Below are 22,751 nucleotides of genomic sequence, written 5' to 3' on the forward strand. Positions count from 1 at the left end.
AAAATATAGTACACTTGTTTGTGGATATTACTTCACCATATTCAATGAGGTAGTTGTCTTCTGTCACAGCATGGATTATAAATCAGGTTGCTATGAATCCACTGGTATAGTCCTTATTTTGCTAAAACTGCCTATATATACTTTTTTTTTTTCACGTCAGCTGTAGTAAGTATATCGACTTCTGTACAGCTGTACTATATCTTGTTAATTTAGCTACTGGTGTTGATTTTTTTTTCCAGAGCAATGAATCTGTTTTATGTATTATGCTAAAAAATATATATTAATTCTGGTTGAAGGAAGTTTTAAATAAAAAGTCATAGTTTGGAATTTTGCATAAAGCTACACAAGGGCTATATGTGTTAACCATCCCTAATTTAGCAATGATAGACTAGAGAAGACAGCTGTTGTACACCACTCACCACCAACTCTTGGACTATTTTATAAATGAATAGTAGGATGTACCATTACCATGCTTATAGTAGACACTTTTTGTGTCAATATAATTATTCATTTCACCACAAAAAAAAGTCAGAATAAAACTATTCAGTTTATTTTATAAAATTTGGCACTAAAACTTTGCAACTGTATAAAAAACCACAACTGGTAGATTTTGGCTTCAAAACACAAAGGGAATATGTAGTGCATAAATACAGTACAATGAATCACCTCATATTTTGTATATTACAAAATATACTTATTGTGTAGACTGAAAATAAAAATACTGGACTACAAGTTAAATTCTATTTACTTTTCATTTTCATTTATGAGGTAAAAAAATGTTTAAAACAAATAAAATTTGATGAACTTATAAATATACTGTTGAAGAATTACTTTAAATGCTAACAATTTCAATGAACTAACAAAAACACATTATTATTATAGTAAGTTTAATATTACAAAGTTGAGTATTTGCATACTTAACCCTGATGGTCTTTATACAGCAGTACATGGCTATGGTGAAAGTTGTTTAATGATGGTCACTTTGACCACTGCAAGGAAAAATACAAAATCTGAGCAATGAGCATCAACAAAAATATTGGTTTATGTTGTCACTTCACCAATAAAAATGGTCGATGACATTAATTTTCTTTATATTAGTACTCACTTTCAATATTCACGTAGAAATAAATATTTGTGTGAAGTTTTGTATACTTATTTATTTATACATTTATGGATGTTAAATAGAACAACAGTCAAGCAATGTATAAGTGAAAATAAAGAATTTGGCTTCAACATTAAACCTTTGTAACATGAATTAAACTGCAGTTACTGACTTATATACTGTAGTATTATTTGAAAATATAATGTACCTGATACTGTCATTATTACCAGTTTTGGTTTGTTTGTTAAGCACAAAGCTACACAATAGACTATCTGTATTCTTCATAAAAAGGGATAAAAACCTAATTTTTAAATTATAAGCCCTCAGATTTACTACATAATCAGTAGAAAGTCATTAATGTTAGTGAGAGACTGCTCCAATTTCAACACTAAAATATTTTGGCAGATAGTGAATTTTTATAATGATAAAAGTAACAGAAAGGATCTTACTATGTATGATGGAAAATACTGTTTGACCCAGTGTTCTCTGCTAGTAGTGAATAACATTTTGATTTAATTGAAATACATGAGTGGGAGAAATTATCCATAGAAAATATTCCAAAAAAGTACTTTGAATATTGTACCAAATGTAAACTTGGTGTATACAATGTTTCATTTGGTTATGAGAGAAAAATTATAATCATACAGATTGAAATATTTTGTACACATAGTTTTATTGAACATTTTGTGGCTATTTCATCTTGGACTGGATATGAAAAATGTCTTGCATATTCATTTTGTCACTTGATCACTCATAATACTGTATGGAATTAGATCCTGCCAAAGGAACGACCCCAAGGATCTGGCAACCAGGTAAAAAAATCAAAGTTAAGTAAAGTTGGAAAAAAACAACAACACAGAAATGAATCTCCTCACAGATGCTTCTAACAAGAGGGTTTTCTAATAGGTGGCCAGTAAACTCTCATTGGTCACAAGATAAGACCAGTATCAATATGCAGTCCTCTCAATTCAATGAGCAGCTGTACCTTTATGTAGCATTTTTTTTTTCTCTGTTCAAATTTCCACTTCATAAAGTAAGGATTATGTATGTATGCAGTTACTTGTTTAACAATTACCAGTGATAAATATTAAAGAGTATAATTATGTTTTATCTATCGTTTGTTTTGTGTTTTTATGATTGTACAAAACTGCCTCTTCTTTGTATTTTCCCTTTTCTTTTGTGTTGTGTGTACATAACAACTTGTATGTTTTCACATATAATTAATAGTTATATTTTTAACAAAGGGTTGTTTTCTTTCATACTTTAATATGCTATGTAAAATGTTTCTCTTTTATTTTTGTTTTTATTTCGTGTCAGATATTTTAATTTATGAACTTAATTGTTTCATGCATTTAAAGGGATTTATTTTTATTTTTCAATTTTTTGTGTGAAAGGTTTTCTTTATTCTGATATTTTTGTGTTATGTTAATGACTACACTGTATATTGTGTTGGTCATTCAGGGTAGTTTATGGTATCAGCATTGTTTATCAGTGTTAAAGGATATTTTATTAATTTAAATGTTTTATCTTTGTTAAAGGGTTATGTTATCTATTCTGTGTTTTACAGGGTTTTGAACAACTTTCACCAATTTCTTGATCAGTGTGTAGATAAATACAGTTGGTTTTAAATTTTAAAAAGATGGCCTGAAGATGCAAGAGAAAACTGCAAGATGCAGGCATAATAAATATTTGTGCCCTCTAGTTATATATAGAATATTTGAATGTGTACTTACACCAATTTCTTGACCAGTGTGTAGATAAATATAATTGGTTTTAAATTTTAAAAAGATGGCCTGAAGGTGGAAGAGAAAACTGTGAGATACAGGTATAAGTAATATTTGTGCATTCCAGTTATAAAAGAATATTCTTACATGTCTATTTACTCAGTTGTATGTAGCTTTAATACAGAATGTTGGATGAGGAATTCATTGTAAGTTCCTTATGTCCTGAATACTTATTTTATTGGGTGATTCAAGGTATGTTTATTACTTTTATTTTTAACTAGAAAAGAATTCTGTAAAGTTCTATACACTATGTGAAAACAGACTATGATTCTTTCCATTCTAGGTTACACAATTTCTTGAGGATACAACCTCCCTTGTTTCATGAAGAGAATAACTAACGGTCAAGTGTTTAATGCACATTCCATGGAAACACTAGTGTTGTTGGCTTGTGCATATATTATGTTTTCTCAGTCTGTAACAGAACTTCAACTACAATTTCTTGAGATTTTGAAAGATTCTACAGATACAAAGAACTCTTTCCAATACAGGTACAGTCCTTTATAAGTATAATATTAATTATTCTTTTTCTGTGGAAATATCTTTTATTATTTTATTGTAGAATATAATGATGACTAATGTAGTTATTACAGTCAAATACACTCACAATAATACTTACTTTACAACTTTTTTTTCTTTTCAAGTTGAACAAACTATTTTCTTATAAAAATATTAAACCACTTTTGTAAGTGTTCCTGATACCAAAAGTCATACTGAAAACTCTGTGACAACATGATATCAGTGTATATTCGACCATTGATATGGTCCAGTTCATGTTGGATTATGCGTGCTGGCCAACCTTTTACTTGCCATTCCACTTCTTCAGCCTTTTCATTGTAACCTGAAAGCAAATACACAAAATACAGAAGAGATCTTTTTTTAAACATGAAAAAAAAACTGTATTACAATTTAAAGACTAATATTGAAACTAATAAATACCAGATCCTAATTTATGGCATATAAAATGTGATTGAGAATTAGCAGTAAATGGCAGAAAATTAAAACATGGGAGTTACACTGAGTGAAAAATGAGTTCAAGTAATGATCACAATATTAAGTGCATCTCATTTGGAGAAATAACCAGATCTTACATAAGAAAGATGTTGTTCAAAGTCAATTTACAAAATATCCTAACAGTTAACATCATAGAAATTACTAAAGCAGTATAACAGTATCTACTGCTGCTCAACTTTGTTGGCATTATTGAAGTACATTTTAAAGGATTATTTTCTGCTATATTATTAGCATACAAATAGCCACAATGACTTAGGAATGACCTTGATGTATTATCATGATAAAGTTTGGGATTTAATAGTGTAACTTCATCTTATTAATAAAACTAAAAATAAGCATATTAATTATATGGTAAAACACAGGTGTAGGGTAATGCAGAAAAAATTTAAAGATAATTTGTAATGCCTCTTCAAAATACATTTTGAAACTTCACTGGCAATTTTGAGATGTACGATTTAGAATAAGCAGAAAATATATTACTTGTTGAGATCAATGTTTTATTCCTTTGCTCTTATGTACTATATAAGCTACTGTGTAACTGCATAATATTAGTGTACCTTTTTACATACTTGGTGAAAAAAATTGTGAAAGATCTTTAATATGTTATTAAAATGTGAGGTATAGATTTCAAAGTGCGTTCTAGTGTTTCTGAATAACATATACGACTCAAAAACTTCTACTACCCATATAAAACTGTTCTATTCCTTTCAAAGCATCTAACGTACTTGTACTTAGTCTACCATCTGTAAACCAAAACAATTACAGGAAATAATACGGTATGCAAATATCTTCATTTCTCAAATATTGTAATGCTGACTGGAAGGGTGTGATGAACCAACAGTTCCATTGAACAAAGTCATAAAGGAGAAGACTGGGTTCAACTGATTTAAGTGTTGAAAAAGATCCCAAAATTGACAAAATATTAGGTGGGTCTGTGAAAGGGCTTCTCTAATTTGATTAACCAACCCATCCAAGTTGCACAGTATGATTAGCCAATTCCTGTTTGGAATGAGCAAGAAAAAAACAGTCATCCACGTAATAATGAAATGGCAGCTCTAAAGCATGAAAATGATGTTGAGAAAAATCTCAGACTACTCAGCAAAATACATGAGGTGGTGAGTCAAGTCCAAAGGGGAGGGCCCAATATTAATAAATCACCACCAGATGGACAGATAAAGATAAGGACTGAAGTGATATTGATGTATGTACATAAACACTGGATACATACATTTTGGTCTTCTATAACAACAGAAAAATGCCCATCTCAGGGTGAGAAAAAATCCATGGTGAACTTGGTTAATGAAACAAAGCTGTTGAGGTGAGATAAACTGATTACTGGCCACAAATTCCCAGTTTTCTTGGAGACAAAAGAGGCAGGAATAAAACCTGAAGAAAGACGGTGAACAGGTTTGATGGTTCAATGCAAGAGCAATTCCAGACTTGTTTCTGTTAAATGCTTACTGGTCATGGGATCTTGAGAAGGAGGGAAGGAAATGGAGAAACTGGACAGTGAATTGTTCTGATAGAACCTGAAGCACCCATTGATTACCAATAAAAGAATACCAGTGATGAAGAAATTTGAACAGCCAAGCTCCCACTGGAATTCACTAATACTGGTAGTGATAGGGGGTGCATCATTGAGGAAAGCAATGAGAAGTACCCCAAGTAGAATGGACAAACCATGATAATTGGAGACATAGAAGGCTCTGACTGAGATACATGGGCTACAGTATTTATAAGAATGGACTGTTGTTGAACTGATGTCACCCAAGACTGCAGAGTTTCTCGGACCGTATCAGAAATGTAAATCCCTAAGAGTTATCAAGGGTAAACAGACCCAAGCCAATAAGGAATCATGACCTGTAAGGTTCTAACAACAATGTGTATGTAATACCAGAGCTGAAGATGATATGCAAGGTAAATTGGAGAAGAGAATGGCAAAGAATGTCCAAAAAAACCTTCAGGATTTCTGTGGAGAGCCTTAGATAGGATAAAAGAAAGTTACTTTGAAAGACTGGTAAGGGTGAAATGCAAGTGAAAATACTGGACATAAGTAAGAATGGCAGATGATTCAGTTTCCATAATTACTATTTCTTCCACTTTTATCAGCCATTTGTATAATAATTTGTGAATTATTTTACAGCTATTTAACACCTGATATCTAAAATTCATGATGTTTAATTTTATGGTTTTATTTGTTACCTTGTTTGTTGTTTCAGCTCTTAGTGTTTTGGTGACTGGTTGCTGTACAAATCTAAAATAAGTATAAAAAATATAATCGAAACAGTAAAGTTTTTTTTACTGAGTGACCAAGTGCTAAAATCAAAGGCCATCTAAAGAAAATTTATTCTAACAATATAAAAAATGGAAGCATTTTCAAATATCAACAAATTTGATGTGATAGTACTTATAAGGTGAAATGGAATGCAACATAGGACTCCTTCATAACACAGCAGAAATAATTAGCATTTAATCAGAACTAATAGCTTTAAAATCTTATATAATAACAATAACATCAATTACAAAAAATAAAATAACTTTTAATTATTCATGAACCAAAACCTAATTAAAAAACAACAAAAACAAAACAACAGCTATCTCTCTATATAATCAGTGATGTCGAGAAACCCACTTGTTGAGAAATTTATATGCAAAAACGGCTCGTTTGGCTCTTCTATATAAAATATTTTCTGAACCCAAACGAGCCGTTTTTGCATATAAATATCTCTCTATATGTTTTCCAAATTGGAACAAGACACTCATGCAACTTTCTAGTATCTCATACAAACGAAGATAGTTTTACCTTACAATGACCATATAAGTGGTCAAAATGCTGTTATAAAGTTCATAAAATAAAATAATCCACTCAATAATGATGTAAATCCTGAATGGGTAACTTCCAACTCTTAAATGAATCTCATTAGTTGCTGGCTGGTTTGACACTAGCATCTGGATTTTGTCTGATAGATGGAATATCTCCAATTGGTTTTGGGCAATATGGCCACAGACTATCTGATATGACTTGGAGATAAAAACATGGATTGTTAATGGAAGAATAATTTTGATTTTTCAGTCTCATTATAATTCTGTTTATGTTTTGCGTATACATACACAACTATCAGCTATAGACCTTATGCAGTCACGTGACCAAAGTAAACACAGCAACAACTTGCAGCCATACTGGACGTAAACATGACCCACACGACATAATCACATAGTTCTCCATTCATTTTTAATGAATAGCAAATTAGACAAAATACATAAGTAAAGATCTGAAGCAAAGTGCAGAAAATTCAGTCTTGACACTACAGTTCTTTATCCCATTAGCAATGACGATTGCAATAGATGTCAGAAAATTAAATAGCACTGCAAATGGAAGACTTGATTTAGTCCTATAAACCAATGTTAAAGCCCCACAAGTTGAGAATATTGATGTCATATTTAGTCCTCATAATATCTTTTTCCACTGGAAAGCATATCAAGGCCCATAAAATCCTTGATGCTTGCAATTATTTTGTGGCCAGATGAATGCACTATTTCAGACTATGGAAAGTGTACAAGATGTTCAAATACACAGCTTACTCAAAGATAAGTTTTGGTTGTTTTTAGTGACTAAGCCTATTGTTTATGTTCTGTCAATGATAAATTTATAATCTAGATAAACTATATTGTATTGTATTACATTTTAAGCCCTTCTGTTTTGTAATACCACTTTCTTCACTACACATTATCACATATTTTACACAAATAAGCCCTGTATTGTAAGACCACCTGTCTTGATAAGTTACATTTTTGATAAAACTTTATTATTGCCCACTTGGCCTTTCCATCTAGTATTGCTTGTATGTGCCCATATCATAGTATTTATATTAATGGAAGCACCAAATATTTACAAGCTACTGCTTTTATCAAAATATGTGCAATATAACCGTGACAAGGTTGGGGATTATATACAGGTAGTACTAACTGGTTATACAATAGGAATTACATAGTCTTTGGTACAACAATGGTTTCCAAGCCATGCCAGCACTGTTCAGGTCTGCATGTTTTACTGCTGCAGTTCGTATAACTCTACACAGTGGTTCTTTTGGAAACCTATAAAACAGTATCTCTGGATTTTTTGGCTGGTTGTTTGTATAACTCTCATGGAGTTGACTGTAATTTCAAATACTTGATCCTAAATTCCAATACCTGCAACTGCATTGTGATTAATAGATTGTCTCTTTGCTATGTCTAAAATGGCAGTGTGTACTTTTTGGCTTTCCAGTAGTATATGAGTGACTTCACATGCATATGGTGTATAGAATTTTTATAACATAATTTTAATTAATTTATTTCAAGAACAGAATAAAATATTGAAAGTGTTCTGTAGTTTTAAAACATACTGCACATTCATAACATAATAGACACCAGAACTGGTGAATCAGAAGATGAGAAGAATACAAAGAAAGGTTGACTCTTCAAAGGCATGTTGCAAATGGATAATTGCTCTGACAATACACAAATGTTTTTGTCTGTTAAAAGTGACAAAACATATAGTTGAGTGAATAAAAACTTGTTTTCAATAAATGATGTTTTACTATACTATTACTAATTTTGTGTTATGTTACAATGTTTTGCTGCATATACTAAGTTATCCTACAATACTTTTAATTCACTTTCAAAATACTGAGTTTGCTTGGTTAAACTATTTTTAGTTGAAGCATTAAGAATTAATACAGGTCCTTTATTTCAGGTAATTTGAAACAATTTTGCTGTTTCATTTACAACTATAAAATTATGTATACTTTTGTATACATTTTTTAATTCGAGACATACATTATACAAAATACATTTCACTAACAGAGGTACCACAACTTGCAAAGCAAGACAGAGGTACTTCTACTACAAATGTTAGAAAAACTAAAAATCTGCTAAAGAAAGGAAAACCTCTTATTTTTTGGTGATGAAACCACTCCCAAAAAAACAAAAGCAAATCAGCCACCTGCATATAAGGATTCTATTGTATGAAGAGCCATTTGATGATATAGAGAATTATATTACCTACCCCCAAAAAATTTATAATGAGCTATAAGGTAGGTAGGTTTGGAATTAAGCACAAAGCTACACAATGGGCTGTCTGTGCTCTGTCTGCCAAGGGTATTAAAACCTAGATTCTAGCAGTATGAGTTCACAGACATACTGTTGTACCACTGGAGGACATGAACTAAAAGTAAAAACAAAGCTTGTAAAAATACACAAGGAATTAAATGAAGTGGCAAAAATTATAAAATATAAGGAAGATGTAAACACAAAACAAACAGCTTGATACTGAAAACAAATGTTTAAAAGTGTTAAATTTTGCATTCAGGAATGCATTGTTTCAAACTTATGAACAGTAAACATTTAATTTATCGTGAATAAAATTAATATAAATAGTCCTTTATACATGTAATGTGCATGTCTATTACCAGTCATATTAAAACTTATTGTTTTGTACAAACATAAATACTGGCTAAACCTGTATGTGAAAAATCCAATATGAAAAAGAAAACCTGAAACCATGCCTTTAACTGAATTGTTCTTGTCTCTCTAATACCTTTTGACTTTGGTTTGTTTGGTCTAACTTGGAAAATGAAACTATTTTAAGATTTTAAAATTTTTAGGGGGATTTCACACTGATTCCCCTGGCTATGATATCAGTGTTTACTGTGTGTTATTTTCTTTTTATCTAGATCTAATCTCAACTGATTTAAGCCATATGAATTTGCAAAGTTAAATTTTTCACAATTATGTAGGTTATATATTATAGATACAGTCCATTTATATCACAAAGTAATAATGATCCAAAATATATTTACATAATGATTTGTGGTATTCACATATAGTTGATGGGCTTATTGTACATCTTTGAGATGTATTGTTGTTATTTTAACATACATTTTGTGTACCTCTTATAATATTTTTGTTCTTTCCAGTACCTGCTAGTATAAATAACACACCTGAGAAACCTTTACTCTCTCCCATCGGGGCCAACAATTATGAAAGTGAAATATGTTTGTCACCATTAAATAAAGCTGATGAATGTCACATACCAGAAAACAAAAACTATGGTCCAGAAGTACAACTTTTTATAATCAGGTAAACACAAATAAGAAAGTCCTTATAAATACTCTAAATGTGACATGTTTCATTTACAATATTATGGACTTGCAACTTTGTAATTTCTCCAGATAAATTAAGATACATTTTCCATAAAAACCTTTATTGATTAGTGACCAAAATAAGTGTGTATTTATTATCATTATGAACAAATGATGGCTTTTAAAGTTTCATAATTTAATGTATTCTGACATGCTATAATACTTGTGAAATGGAAAAAAAATATCACTACTGCAGTTAGTGTTTTTTAATGTATAAACACTAATTAGAAAATATGTTCAGCCAGGATTATACAATTGTCTGTAGAAAGTTCTAGGCCCCAGTAACTGAACCAGACTATGTGAACTTTTGACAAAAAGAAAATGAGACAATTATTTAAAGCTCTAAATACAAGTGTGATAACTAGTAGTGTAATGAATTTTAGTACATATGTTTGACTTATTTTACATATAATATTTTAAAACAAATGAATTGTGTGCTGTTCATTTGTTGCTGAAATTTATCACCAGCAAGTCAGAGACACCTACCATAATGCATGTAGTCTCTAGTAGAGCCTAACATGTTCTAATTTCCTTGATAAGTACTTGAAAAAAAATTAACAATTATTCTGATTTTAATTCCATATTTTTATTTCCTCATTGAGAGAAGGCAAGTGAAATACAGCTAAAATGTGTTAAATTCCTCTTTAGTTGTTCTAAGATTTTAAATATTTCAGTGAAATAAGTGTTTCAGGGAATACTGTTCTTCAAGAGATTCAAATGACTGTACATTCTTATTCTGGTATTATCATATTGTAGCATTAGTCACAGTTTCCATCTGTTGACTGTTTTACTAGCATTCCATATAAAGCTGACATATTTTTATGACTGAATACTTTCAACACAGTATAGTATATTAAAAAAGTGTATTAAAGTGCCATCATACACATTTCACATGTGAGATTGGTATGCTTAACTTATAGTGTTGTAAAGAAAAATGTAATACACATGAAGTTCATATAATACTTGTCTTTAGCTGATTTTTTAGCAATTATAAGTTTCAATTTTTACAAATAAATGTTAAACAAGATCATACTTAATTATAAATGATTTGATAACCAAGGTATTTCAAGTTTTCCTATTTTTTTTAGGTCTTTGAAATTTTCATTGTTTTAATATCAAGGAATAATATATACAGCAATCTTTTTTTCAAACTGTTTGTCTTTTTAAACACCAAATACACATGGGAAGGGATTTATGAATTTAAAAAGGAGGGTAGTCATATTAAAGAATATCAGAAGGAATTCCTATTTGTTAAATATTTGGTTACAGTTGTCTAGGCATCATGGATACTCAGAGAGAGAAGCTTAATGGAAAGAAGTCCTCCCACTGCTGGTAGGTAATAAACATCTTTAGCACCTCAAAAATATGAGACACAAAAAGGAACTGATGTTTCTTTAATGCCGCATAAAGACAGGTAACTTGGTGTTCTGCTGTAGTTGAAGATTAATGCTAGAATTGTTCTTTATATGTATTTTAATTTCTTTTTGAAAATGCCTTCAAAACTGTTTAGAAAAGAAAAAATATACCAGAAGGAGAAATATCCTCAAGATATTTAAGGGCAAGAATATAGAAGGTATATCATCAACAATATTATGGATTTAAACATAGCAATAAAAAATAAATAAATGAAAAACAGAAGAATCTTCATTACTGTGTAAAATATTGCTACACAAAAATATATTCTGATAGTATTTTTTAATTCACTGTAGCATTTCTCTTTAATATGAACCAAATATTCTTTATATTAAAAAGAAAAACATAAATTACACTGAAGATGAAACAATTAAAAACTGGTAAATGCATATATTGTGTTAACAAGTAACAGGTAAAACCAGCAATGAAACCAAAAACTGTTATGAGCATCAGTAATATTTGTTACAATGTGCAACTATTGTTAGTCAATAAAAACCCAGCTGGAATTTTCACTAGACATAGCAAACTTTGCTGAACAAATAAATAATTACTGTTACACGAGTTCAGTTTGGCTTTATTGTTACAAAGTAATCCAAAAGAACTCACCCAATGGTTGAACATGTCACAACATTACAAACAGTTCATTATTGTCTTAGAGACATTTAAAAATAAATAAGTCATCATTTTCATCATGGCTACTTTTGATGCCAGAAAAATTATGAAAAACACATAAAAACAAAAAAAAATTGTCTATATCACTGCTTGGGACATACAGTTATGTTTTATGAGGCATCTTTATAATTACAAAAAATGGACAAGTCCACCATTTTTGTATGTTAATGTATTGGAGTTGTTGAAAAATATGTTTCTACCAGATCCCATGTAAATTGGCAAAAATATGGCCTAGTTATTATTGACAAAACCCTAAAATTTTGCTTTTCTTTGAGCTATGACTCCCTCTTAAAAGATTATAAATAGGCAAACTCAACATGTTTGTATGTTATTGTTGGGTGTATGAAAATTTATATTTGTGTTAAATTCCATTGTGACTGCTGTAAATACAATTGCACTGTTACAATAGATTTTTAGGCTGTTTTACCTTTTATCCCATAAAATCCTTAAAAAGACATAAGTCAAAAATATGAAAAGGTGTCTTGTTGTATTGAACTAAGGTATAACTCTTATCACATTTCACATCAATTTGCACAAAAAGGAAGGAATGGAGGACAATGGAAACATGCCTGGAAGAAGGAACAATAGAAAAACAGATCTCTCAGTGGAGACATCATTATTAGAGTTTATATTAGATTTTAGTTGAAAAGTCTTCATTACAGTATATTTTCCTTGTTTAGAATGTAATATGTGTTCAAAATTAAACTATACCACAAATGTGATGTTTTATTTATCTTCCCAAATAAATTATTATTTGAAAAGCACACAAGCTAAAAAACAATTGAGGCTTTTAAATTGGTTTCAAATAGTGTACAAACTTACATTACTTACAATATTTGTAACAAATTTTTAGTTGAAGAACTAATGGGTGTTTCAATTTTTATTCCACTTTTAATTTCCTTCAACTCTTTATGAAAAACGTTGTGTATTTTCTCCAGTAATGTAATAAAAGACACATCTTAAGACTATCATATTTCACTTCAAAGAAACCAATAATTCATTCCACAATATATGTAAATATTTTTTGAAAGTGAGTGAAATTAACAAAAATGTATTCTCAAGATGGCTGGTTTGGGTATCAGTACCCATAACAGCCATCTTTATAATACGTTTTTACTTCAAGTAGGTTTCTCATCATCATGAAACATTAACAAAAACAACTAACCTGTTATTTTAACTTCATAATATCTTGGTACCAATGCACTATAACCTTTAATACACTCACAAGCTTCTGGGAATGTAACTTTGTGTCTTTCCACAACTGTCATCACTGGATTGACAAAGACCTTTCAAATATTCAAAGAATGTATTTTGTGTGAATATTAGTTAGTTCTTTTTAGTTAAAAAATGTTTCTGGTTACATAAAAAACAAAATATCAACACTTGTGAGCAGGGACGTAATTTTTTACACCTGATGGGGGGATGATTTTTGCAACCACTTATGTGGACTGTTCAATTTGCAAATTGGTAATATCTGATTACGTGAACCTGAGAGCTGTAAACATGCAGTCACAGAGTAATCTTGTTGCCACGATAATTGCATGTATACTTAGGCCTACTAACTGATACTTATGAACTATTGCTTAGATCAAAAAGCTTAGAAGCACACCTATATTAAAGATGTACATTTCGACTACTGAAAAAGCCTATCTAGGCCTAATTATGTAATTCGATTGGTAATAACATGAGAATCATAAGAACAAACACACCATTTGTAGGCCTGTGATGCCATAGAACAATTCAACAGACCAAACTGTAGGGAGGGATGATTGTATGCACCATACCCTCCACCTAAAATGAAGGGGGGATGTATTCCCCCTTCCCCCCAGGATCTATGCCCCTGTCTAATAGTTAATATTCTGAAATATATTAAAGAGCATTTAAATAAATCCTCTGATATTATGGAAAAGAAAACTGGCATTAATACATTCATTATCATCAGTAATTCTAATGAGTGTAAAGAGAAAATTAAAAACCTTGAAGCTATAATAATAGAAACACTTGTTTTGTGGTAATCTTTACAGTAGTTTTCATATTGATAAAATTAAAAAGTATCTTTCATTAATGATTTCAAATTTCAAGGTGTTTTTAATATTTCCAGTAAATTAATACTTTATGTCATTAAACACTTTTTTTATGACAGTGTCACTAATAAAAATTACCACTGTTTCATATTAAACAAATTCTTATAGACTAGGTATTTCTTACTTGGCAACATCCCCCCTAGATCTACACCCCTGCTTGTGAGCATCCTTTCAAATACCTTTGAAAAGGATTACAGACTCTTAGGGTTGAATTATTAGTGGAACTTTATAAGATTAACAAGTGCGTTTCAATATCTGCAACAGACAGATCATGGATATCCACTAGTTTAGTTTTATGCTTAACAGCAGAGATACAGATTTGAAATATTTCAATTACAAATATGGTTGAAATAATCAAAAAACTTTAAACTAATAATTCACAAGATAGTTATCAAGTATCTTCAAGAGTCATCATACTAACTAACTGATTAAGCTTAACAAGTAACTTATCTTGAATTAATAAAAAGTAATGAAAACTCATAATGTAAGTACTACAATTTCAGTTCTGACTAATTGATTATTTTACATAACATTAATCAATGTTATCAATGTGGACAAGGATTTCTACAGACTCATTTGATTGTCATCCCAACCAGAGCTTTGTTGATTTAAAAAAAAAATCACATTTTTTTTTTTATTAAACTTGTTGGACTGCCCTTCCATGCTATGACCCAAAAAATATGCAGTCACGGTTGTTCCAAAAATGTCACTCAGCAGTAGACACCAAAAACAAGGAACAAAGACAGAATATTGATCAGATGAGAACATAATTCAATATTTTTTAATCTCTTAATTTCTTATATGAATACTGGCACTTCCTTTTTTTTTTTTACAAATATTAATATATTCTGTAAATGATTAGATCACTCATGTTATAATCCAATGATTTCAAAATTTGTATATGTATTTCTAGAACTATGAGTAATATAAAACAATTAAAACATTTCAAATTTATAAATTAAAATTGAATAGTTGTAATTAGTTAGTTTTACAAAAAATATTGCATTCATTTGTAAGCAGGACTGTTTTCAAAAACATTTTAAAAAAGTTAAGTTATAATGTCATACCTCATGCATTTTCACATTTCTTGGAAGTTAGCATTATGATACTTACCTTTCACACTTGAATTCTAATTTATATACAATGATAAGCGATTTTGTAGGATATCTATGTTACAAGATCCACAGGTGTTCTAAAAATACTAAATTTAATGACAAAAAACAACTTTAAACTCTTAACTCATTGTTAATGCTTGGAAAAACCAATGCATAAATCTTTATCAAGGAACTTTAAAATAGTTTGTATGGAAATTAAATCAAATAAAAACACTGATATCTAATTTTTGATACAGCATATCGTCTTGTAAGAAACTGTGGCTATTTTATTTATTTCTGAAAACAATGGAGGGATCTTGCCTGTAATTCCCCAGGAACCAACAGCTGGGTAATGAAAGGAAGATAAACAGCAATGAGAATGAATCATCCAGTCTGCAACACCTGGACCATGCACATGTGAGGATTTATGTGGCTGGTTCAACTCCACTCAACACCAGTACCCAACAGAAGCCAATATCTGAGCAATGAAGGGGTGAACTGTATTTTGACTGAAATCCTCCAATTCATAACTTACAGTATCTAAAATAGTACATCAGGTCTATGGAGGGTGAAGCATCAATATGCCTCTTACACTGAAAGAACATCACCACCTTTCCCTCAGTTTAGTGGAACTGAACAAATTCAGGAGGAAGCCTCCATGGTCCACCCCCCCAATAGCTAGAAGTTGGTAAGGACTTCACACCACACTGGAAGAAGAGTCCTAGGAATGCCATCAAATGAATGTGATGTCTGTGGCCAAGAATAGGAGGTCCAACAAGTGATCAACTGGAAGCTCCCTTGTCAAGTGATGTACAAGATAACTATAGATTTGTTGGAATAGATCTTGACTGATTGGTTATAAAACGATAAAAGGAAATGAACCAAAACTAGATGAACAGCTAGCAGTATCAAGAGATTGTTAAGCAGTGTTGATTTCACTATAAACCAATGTCTCCAAATATTCTGCATGCCCAAATGTGCACCACAAACAGAAAGAGAAGCATCCATGAAGAGGTACATTCTAGACAAGGAAAACCCACTGTGGTTTTGTTTTGATTCAACCACCAGCCAAAGTCCAGTTCTAGGAAAGAAGGGAGTTAGGTGGCAGTGTTCAGGAGATCCCTAATGATGTTACACTGATCTTGTACAACCCATTGAAAAGGATACATGTGGGCTTGACTGAGAAGAATGAGGACCTCCAAAGAAGCCCATGTCCCCAAAAGAGAGAGACAACCTCTTACACAGTTACAGAAGGAGAAGAGAAAGTGACCTAAATCAAAAGTTCCATAGATCACAGGTGAAAGGGGGACGGTTGGGCCCAAATGAGACAGGAACTGAAAATATCAAAATGAACAAGGTATTGAGCAGAAGAAATGAAAGTTTGGTTTAAATTTTGCACAAAGCTACATAAGAGATGCCTGTACTAGCCATTCCTCATTTAGCAGTGAAAGACAAGGGGGAAAAAGCAACTTGTCATCACCACCTACTTCTAACTCTTGGGCTATTCTTTTATGCATTAATAGTGGGATTGATTGTCACATTATAATGCTCCCAGAGATGAAAGGATGAGCATGTTTCATGGTATGGAAATTCAAACCCACAGTTCTGAGACTGCATATCAAGTGACCTAACTACGTGGCCATGGCAGGCCTGTTTGACTCCTAAACAGTGGCAAAATGAAAAAAACATGAACCTCACCGGACTTGAACCTATCATAGTGATCAGAAGCACTGGTGATGGTGAAGGCATTGAAAAAAAAAAGACAGTTGGTCTTTGAAACCCATGGAGCAGAAACTGGTAAAGGAGGGAGAGAAGACATGGGAAGATGCTCAGGAGAAGGTTGAGAGAAACAGGAAGCCAATGAGAACAGAGAGATGTGTATGAGGGCAGACTACATTCTGGATTCTAATGTGACAGAAAAGACTCAAAGACATCTTGCCTTAAAGAGGAAGCCATACATAACTTCTCTAAAAACGTTGAAGGTAAACCAATATGAGACAGGACTTCCTGATCTAAAAGATAGCAACAATAGAGGGCCATGTTTGAAGTGAAAGGGCTGAAGAGGACAATCTTGCCAGAATGGAAAAAAAATCAGGCCATGAGACTCCACCAAAACCTCACAAGAAAACTCAGACTAAAGGTAAATGGAGGAAATGGAATGAAGGAGGGAGAATAAAGTAAAACAAATATGGAAAACTGAAGATGAGAAAATGTGACCAAAGTATTGGGATACGAACCCCATAGAGACAAAGGAGGAACCAACAGTTGCAAGTCCAAAACAAAATTTAAACTGATGTAAGCCAAAGTATGGGTCTTTATATTATGTGGGGGTCTAGGCATAATGATCCCAGAATGTAAGTAACTGGCCCTCAAACCTACTGACATGAACCACATGGTACTGAAGGTGTCTCTTGTAAAAGGGAAGGAAAGGAATCAAAGGAAACATGAAACACGGATAATATAATATGTAAAAATTGGATTCACCAAGTCCAGTAAAGGATTGTTTGTTTGTTTTTGAATTTTCCAAAAACTACATGAGGGCTATCTGCATTAGCCATTTCTAATTTAGCAGTGTAAGACATCAGGGAAGGCAGTTAGTCATCACCACCCACTGCCAACTATTGGGCTTCTCTTTTACCAACAAACAATGAGACTGGCCTTTATATTATAACATTTCCAAGGCTGAAAGGATAAGCATGTTTGGTGTGCTGGTGATTCGAACTCATGATCCTCAGACTGTGAGTTGAATTCCCTAACCACCTAGGAAAGAAGGGAGATAGGTTTTGGAGGTGACTGCAGAAATAGGGCCACTTACCAGTCTCACACTGCTACTCTTTATTTCTCATGTGAAATTGGTGATATGGAGGTTAAGACTGACAGACAGGGTATCCCACCACAATGTGAGTCCTAGTTCTTAGGTCACCTCCAAAACCATGGGTACATTTTATTATCCCACATTATAGCTTGTACCCTGGCTTCTTTTTAGTTAATGCAGCAGTTTTTGTTTAAGTTGTTTTTGTTTCAGCTTGTTTTTGAGTTATAACAAACTAATATAATTAGTCAGAGGTTTGGAACTGCTGCTTTTAATGCAGTCCTTCCTTGTGATTTTTATTTATTTTACTATTAAACTTCATTGAAATGTATTAACTTTCACTAAATCATATATATATATTCAGTAGTTGACCACCACTCATGATCTTCATGAGTAAAGCAGAAAAGGATTTTTGTTCAATCCCTGATACCTCTTTAACTGAATAAACTGGGATTGATCTGTTTCTCAAAATAGGGAATCATGGACACCTATTGTACTTTCTCTGGTATGATGCTCCTTCAGGCTCCCAGTTGCATTTACTTCTCTCTGTTTTCTTCCAATGGAGCAGAGGAGTCCTTCCCAGTTCTCATTTGCTGTGGTGATAGACTATGGAGGCTTCCTCCTGTGTGAGTTTGTAAATGCAGCATTGTTTTTTAAATAATATGTTTATGTTTCAGCTTGTTTTCAAATATAACAAACTAATATATATATGCATGCACACACATACATCACAGGGTAAACCACCAGTAGTCTTGCAGAACACATAATCTCTACAGTGATTATTATAATATAGTAATTGTTCAGGTTTCAGATAAAGCACACCTGATAAGGTAACACCTGCCACAGAGTTATATCTCATTATCAGTGGTTAAAGTTAAGTTTCTCAAATAAAAATATAAATGAAGTAAAAGTGATAAGACTTATCCCAGTCAAAGGCAAATTAATGCATGCAGAATAGCCACAGAAGAGAGAATATCCATTACAGAAAGATACAGCCAAGTCATACAAACAATGACCAACAAAGGTATTGGGAATAGTCCACATTCCAGCCTAAATGATGTTCTCCAAAGGATGGCTAAGTTGTGCAGCTAAGAACGTAGTGATGTGATGAATCTGAACCTTTCATGATTAAGTCCAAATATGCCAGCATAATGACTGACAACTTCAACCAGTAAATTTAATAAGGGATGAATCACAGGAAAGGGAAGGGTTCCAGGGATTAAAAAGTAGGGGACACACACCTGAAACAAGGTAGTATATGTCACATAACACATTAAAGTGTAAACCAGACAAAGAACTGATCAGGATTGGAGTAGGAGTACAGGTAGGAAATGGGATGTAAAAAAATGTGTGAAAACCAAACCACCTATAAAGAGGGCATAGGTATAAGTTAGGAAAGACCAGTTGATATAGAGTATGACACAAGATGCAAATAACATAAACACCATAAATAACTGAAAGATAACACCCATAAAAAGAGAAAGAAATATGGTCTTGATGGAGAGATGGTATACAAAACATGTAGAAAGAGGTTCAAACTGAGAACAAGAAAGAGCATAAAGGTTCATATTGAGATCCCAATCAGGCAAATCAAAGTAACATGGAGGACACACGATTCAAAAAGGAGCAGAAAAAATTATGGAAAGACAAAAACAGGAGAAATGAAAGTCATTAAACAAGACTACCCAATAGCTAGGGAAACAGTCAAAGTGGAAAATCCATTGCCAAATAATTAATTTGGTGAAGAATAGGGAAAGATAAGGAATGTAAGAGTGTGAATGAATGAAACCACATTGAAGAGACCGAAGGCAAAAGTTTTACCATTGCCTCTGGTAAATGCATAGGGAAGAAGGTCTAATGGAAAGGGAAAAAAAAGATGCAGCATATGGAGTCACTCCATGGGTGGAAACAATGGATCTGACCAAAGCCATCTGTGAAGAAGTGGGTAGCAAAGACATACATGTCTTCAGTAAAACACACACACCTAAATACCTATGGAATGAGGGATCACTAAGTTAGAAGGAGAATCTTGTTGGAAGAAAGTAACTGACCCACCACTAGATTTAGAGAACCAGGAACACTGTAAGCAAAGACCACAGTCTGGTGATTGTGGGCGTGGAAAGGAGATCCTGGATCTGGATAAAGCACAAACACCCAAAACTGGTACTCTCTGGCACTGTTATGTAAATCACTATTGTAGAGATGTTGAAACACACCATAACCACTCCCACACTTACCACAGAAGAGAAAGGAAGTGAAACAAAGTAATGACCAACTGTTTGAAAATTATCCCAATACTTTTTTTTTCACCACAAACCTTAAACCTCTGGAAGGCAAAGCAAGAAACTAACCCTCGGAGGAGGCATTCCTGAACAGATGTAAATCCAGATGAGATGGAGCAAGGGACACCCCTCCATGATCTGGTTTCTGTCTAATCACCTAGCCAGAAATCCAAAGAAATTCCATGGATCTAGGAGTGTCCACTGAAGTGAACACTTACAAAGTCTGACCCACAGGAAAGAGACAAAAGGGTAGATAATGAAGTTCTACACAGACAAAAATTAAGATTAGAAACATAGAACAATGAATTACATTACTAATAGTAATGATATTAATGTACAAACAATCCAGACACACATAGTTAACAAGGTACTTATAAACGTATTCTCAAGATGGCTGGTATGGATATTAGCATTTTAATTAAAATAAAGTGCTAATACCCATACTAGCCATCTTGAGAATACATTTTTACTTCAAGTGGGTTTCTCATCATCACAAAGGTACTTATAAATATGAAAAGAAAAAAACAATTAAATTTACATAGTCCACAAATTACAAATTAATAAGGAATGTGCAATCCAATGGAAATTAACAAGAAAACACATTAACAACCAATATATAAGTTATAATTCCTCTAAAGTAACCTACACAACAAAGTACACTAATTAAGTCCTATACTGATGATAAAAACTGCTCAAATAGAACAATAAATTAGATGTTACTAGTAGTAATGATATGTTACCTAGAAACAATGTAAACATACCTAGTTACAATACTTAATAATAAACTAACAAACCCATAAAATCTATAAAAACTGCAATGTTCATAAGATTAGCGAATGTCCAAAAAAATTAAATTTACCTAAAACACACAAAGTAATAATCAATACCTAACTTACAATTCATATAAAGTAACTTAGATGACAAAGGACACAAAATAAAAATTTCCCAAAATCTGAACACTGATGATGTGAAAGTTATAATTTTCCTATACAAAAAATGATTTGCAATAGGTACTTGCCTCCTCTCACATTTATAGCTGTTATTCAGTGCTACCTTCTGTATGAAAAACATTTCAGATGCCACAAGTCTTGCACTCATATGCACTCCACAATCATTGTGATTCAACTGTGTTATGTATATCATGTGATCTTCACACACTCTATATACATGTGATTCCCTCTGTTTGATTCCACTGAACTATCACTTTGAGTTTATGCGTAAAAATGAGCTCCAAAAGTGCAGGTAGGTACCTAACAAAAATACATTTTCAGTATATGAAAATTATACTTTTTTACACAGTACATTACTTCTGCTCACATACATAGCTAGAATCTCACATTAAATAGATGGAGAAACTAGTGTGAAAGACAGAAAACAGTATCCTTTAATAGCATTTATGGGAGATCTCATCACTTCTGTGTGGAAAGAGGTGCTGCATACACAGGCATATAAAGGGGGGAGTACAACCAAAGGGAAAGAAAAAGAGTTGGATTTTAATTAAAACCACAGAATATCATAATCTCAATCAGGTCAAAAACTAACACAGAAGAAACATCTACAGGCAGTAACATGAGGGAAAGCTAAAATGGATGTGCTCCAAGATGTAGTGGCAAGAGCAAGACTGATTGTATGCAGCAGGCTAACTCCACTCCAAAACCAATCAGTATTGGGAATATAACCTCAAATCTGGGGTAAAAGAAAGTCCACATCATCTTCACTTCAAGTTCAGCGTAACAGAAGTATATACAATGCAAAACAATCTACAAATTTGGCAAATGTGTGCAAATATATAACTAACCACATATCTTGGAACCTGAAGTCTGAATGATGGCAGTAAGAAATGTGCCTGAGTGGAAGGTTACATCAAACTCAATCGTACTGCCATACCACTGTGAAATATTCTCCTCGGGCAGTGGAACTCCTTGAGGTTGAGCATAAGAGGAAAAACTGTCACCTCATTCAACGTTACCCTCTGGATGGAACTGCATAGAAGTCAGAGCACAATGCTATCCTCCAGGCACCACCACATACAAGTGAATTCCTTACAATAAAAAATATAACCACTTCATCCTCATGGAAATGCACAAAGACTGGGTGCAACATCAACCTCTGGGAGTCCCTGCATGGATTTGGTAATTGTGATAAAAATTTTGTGAGAAAAAGGAAACACAAGCAACCCATGTGTGAGGATGTATGTTAATTTTTCTCACTTTAAATCTAAAATCAGTCATTGAAATCAATGTGATGGAAGAATGAGGGATCCAAATCAAAGGGGCGAGCTGCAGTCTGACAGATAAAAGCCAAAGAAACAACAT

The 22,751-nt window shown here is 32.5% G+C and overlaps 1 protein-coding gene across 17 annotated transcripts in view; it reads right to left on the bottom strand.

Moving 5' to 3' along the window:
- Positions 1 to 527: 527 nt before the first annotated feature.
- The window catches only part of LOC143256972 (peptide deformylase, mitochondrial-like), a 59,383-nt gene continuing 37,159 nt past the window's right edge, over positions 528 to 22,751 (bottom strand). For 13 of the 17 annotated variants that reach the window (XM_076514937.1, XM_076514936.1, XM_076514946.1 and 10 more), the window contains 2 exons: positions 13,330 to 13,450; positions 3,409 to 3,724 (listed from right to left, as the gene is read on the bottom strand). In XM_076514937.1, the coding sequence (XP_076371052.1) occupies positions 3,537 to 3,724; positions 13,330 to 13,450 (309 nt within the window). In that variant the 3' untranslated portion in view covers positions 3,409 to 3,536. Of the gene's footprint in view, positions 1,904 to 3,408; positions 3,725 to 6,099; positions 6,152 to 13,329; positions 13,451 to 22,751 lie in introns of those variants that run through there. The other 4 variants (XM_076514932.1, XM_076514933.1, XM_076514947.1 and 1 more) reach the window with 4 other exon arrangements.

This window comes from Tachypleus tridentatus, chromosome 7 (genome assembly GCF_004210375.1).
Source record: "Tachypleus tridentatus isolate NWPU-2018 chromosome 7, ASM421037v1, whole genome shotgun sequence".
NCBI classification, from domain to species: Eukaryota; Metazoa; Arthropoda; class Merostomata; order Xiphosura; family Limulidae; genus Tachypleus; species Tachypleus tridentatus.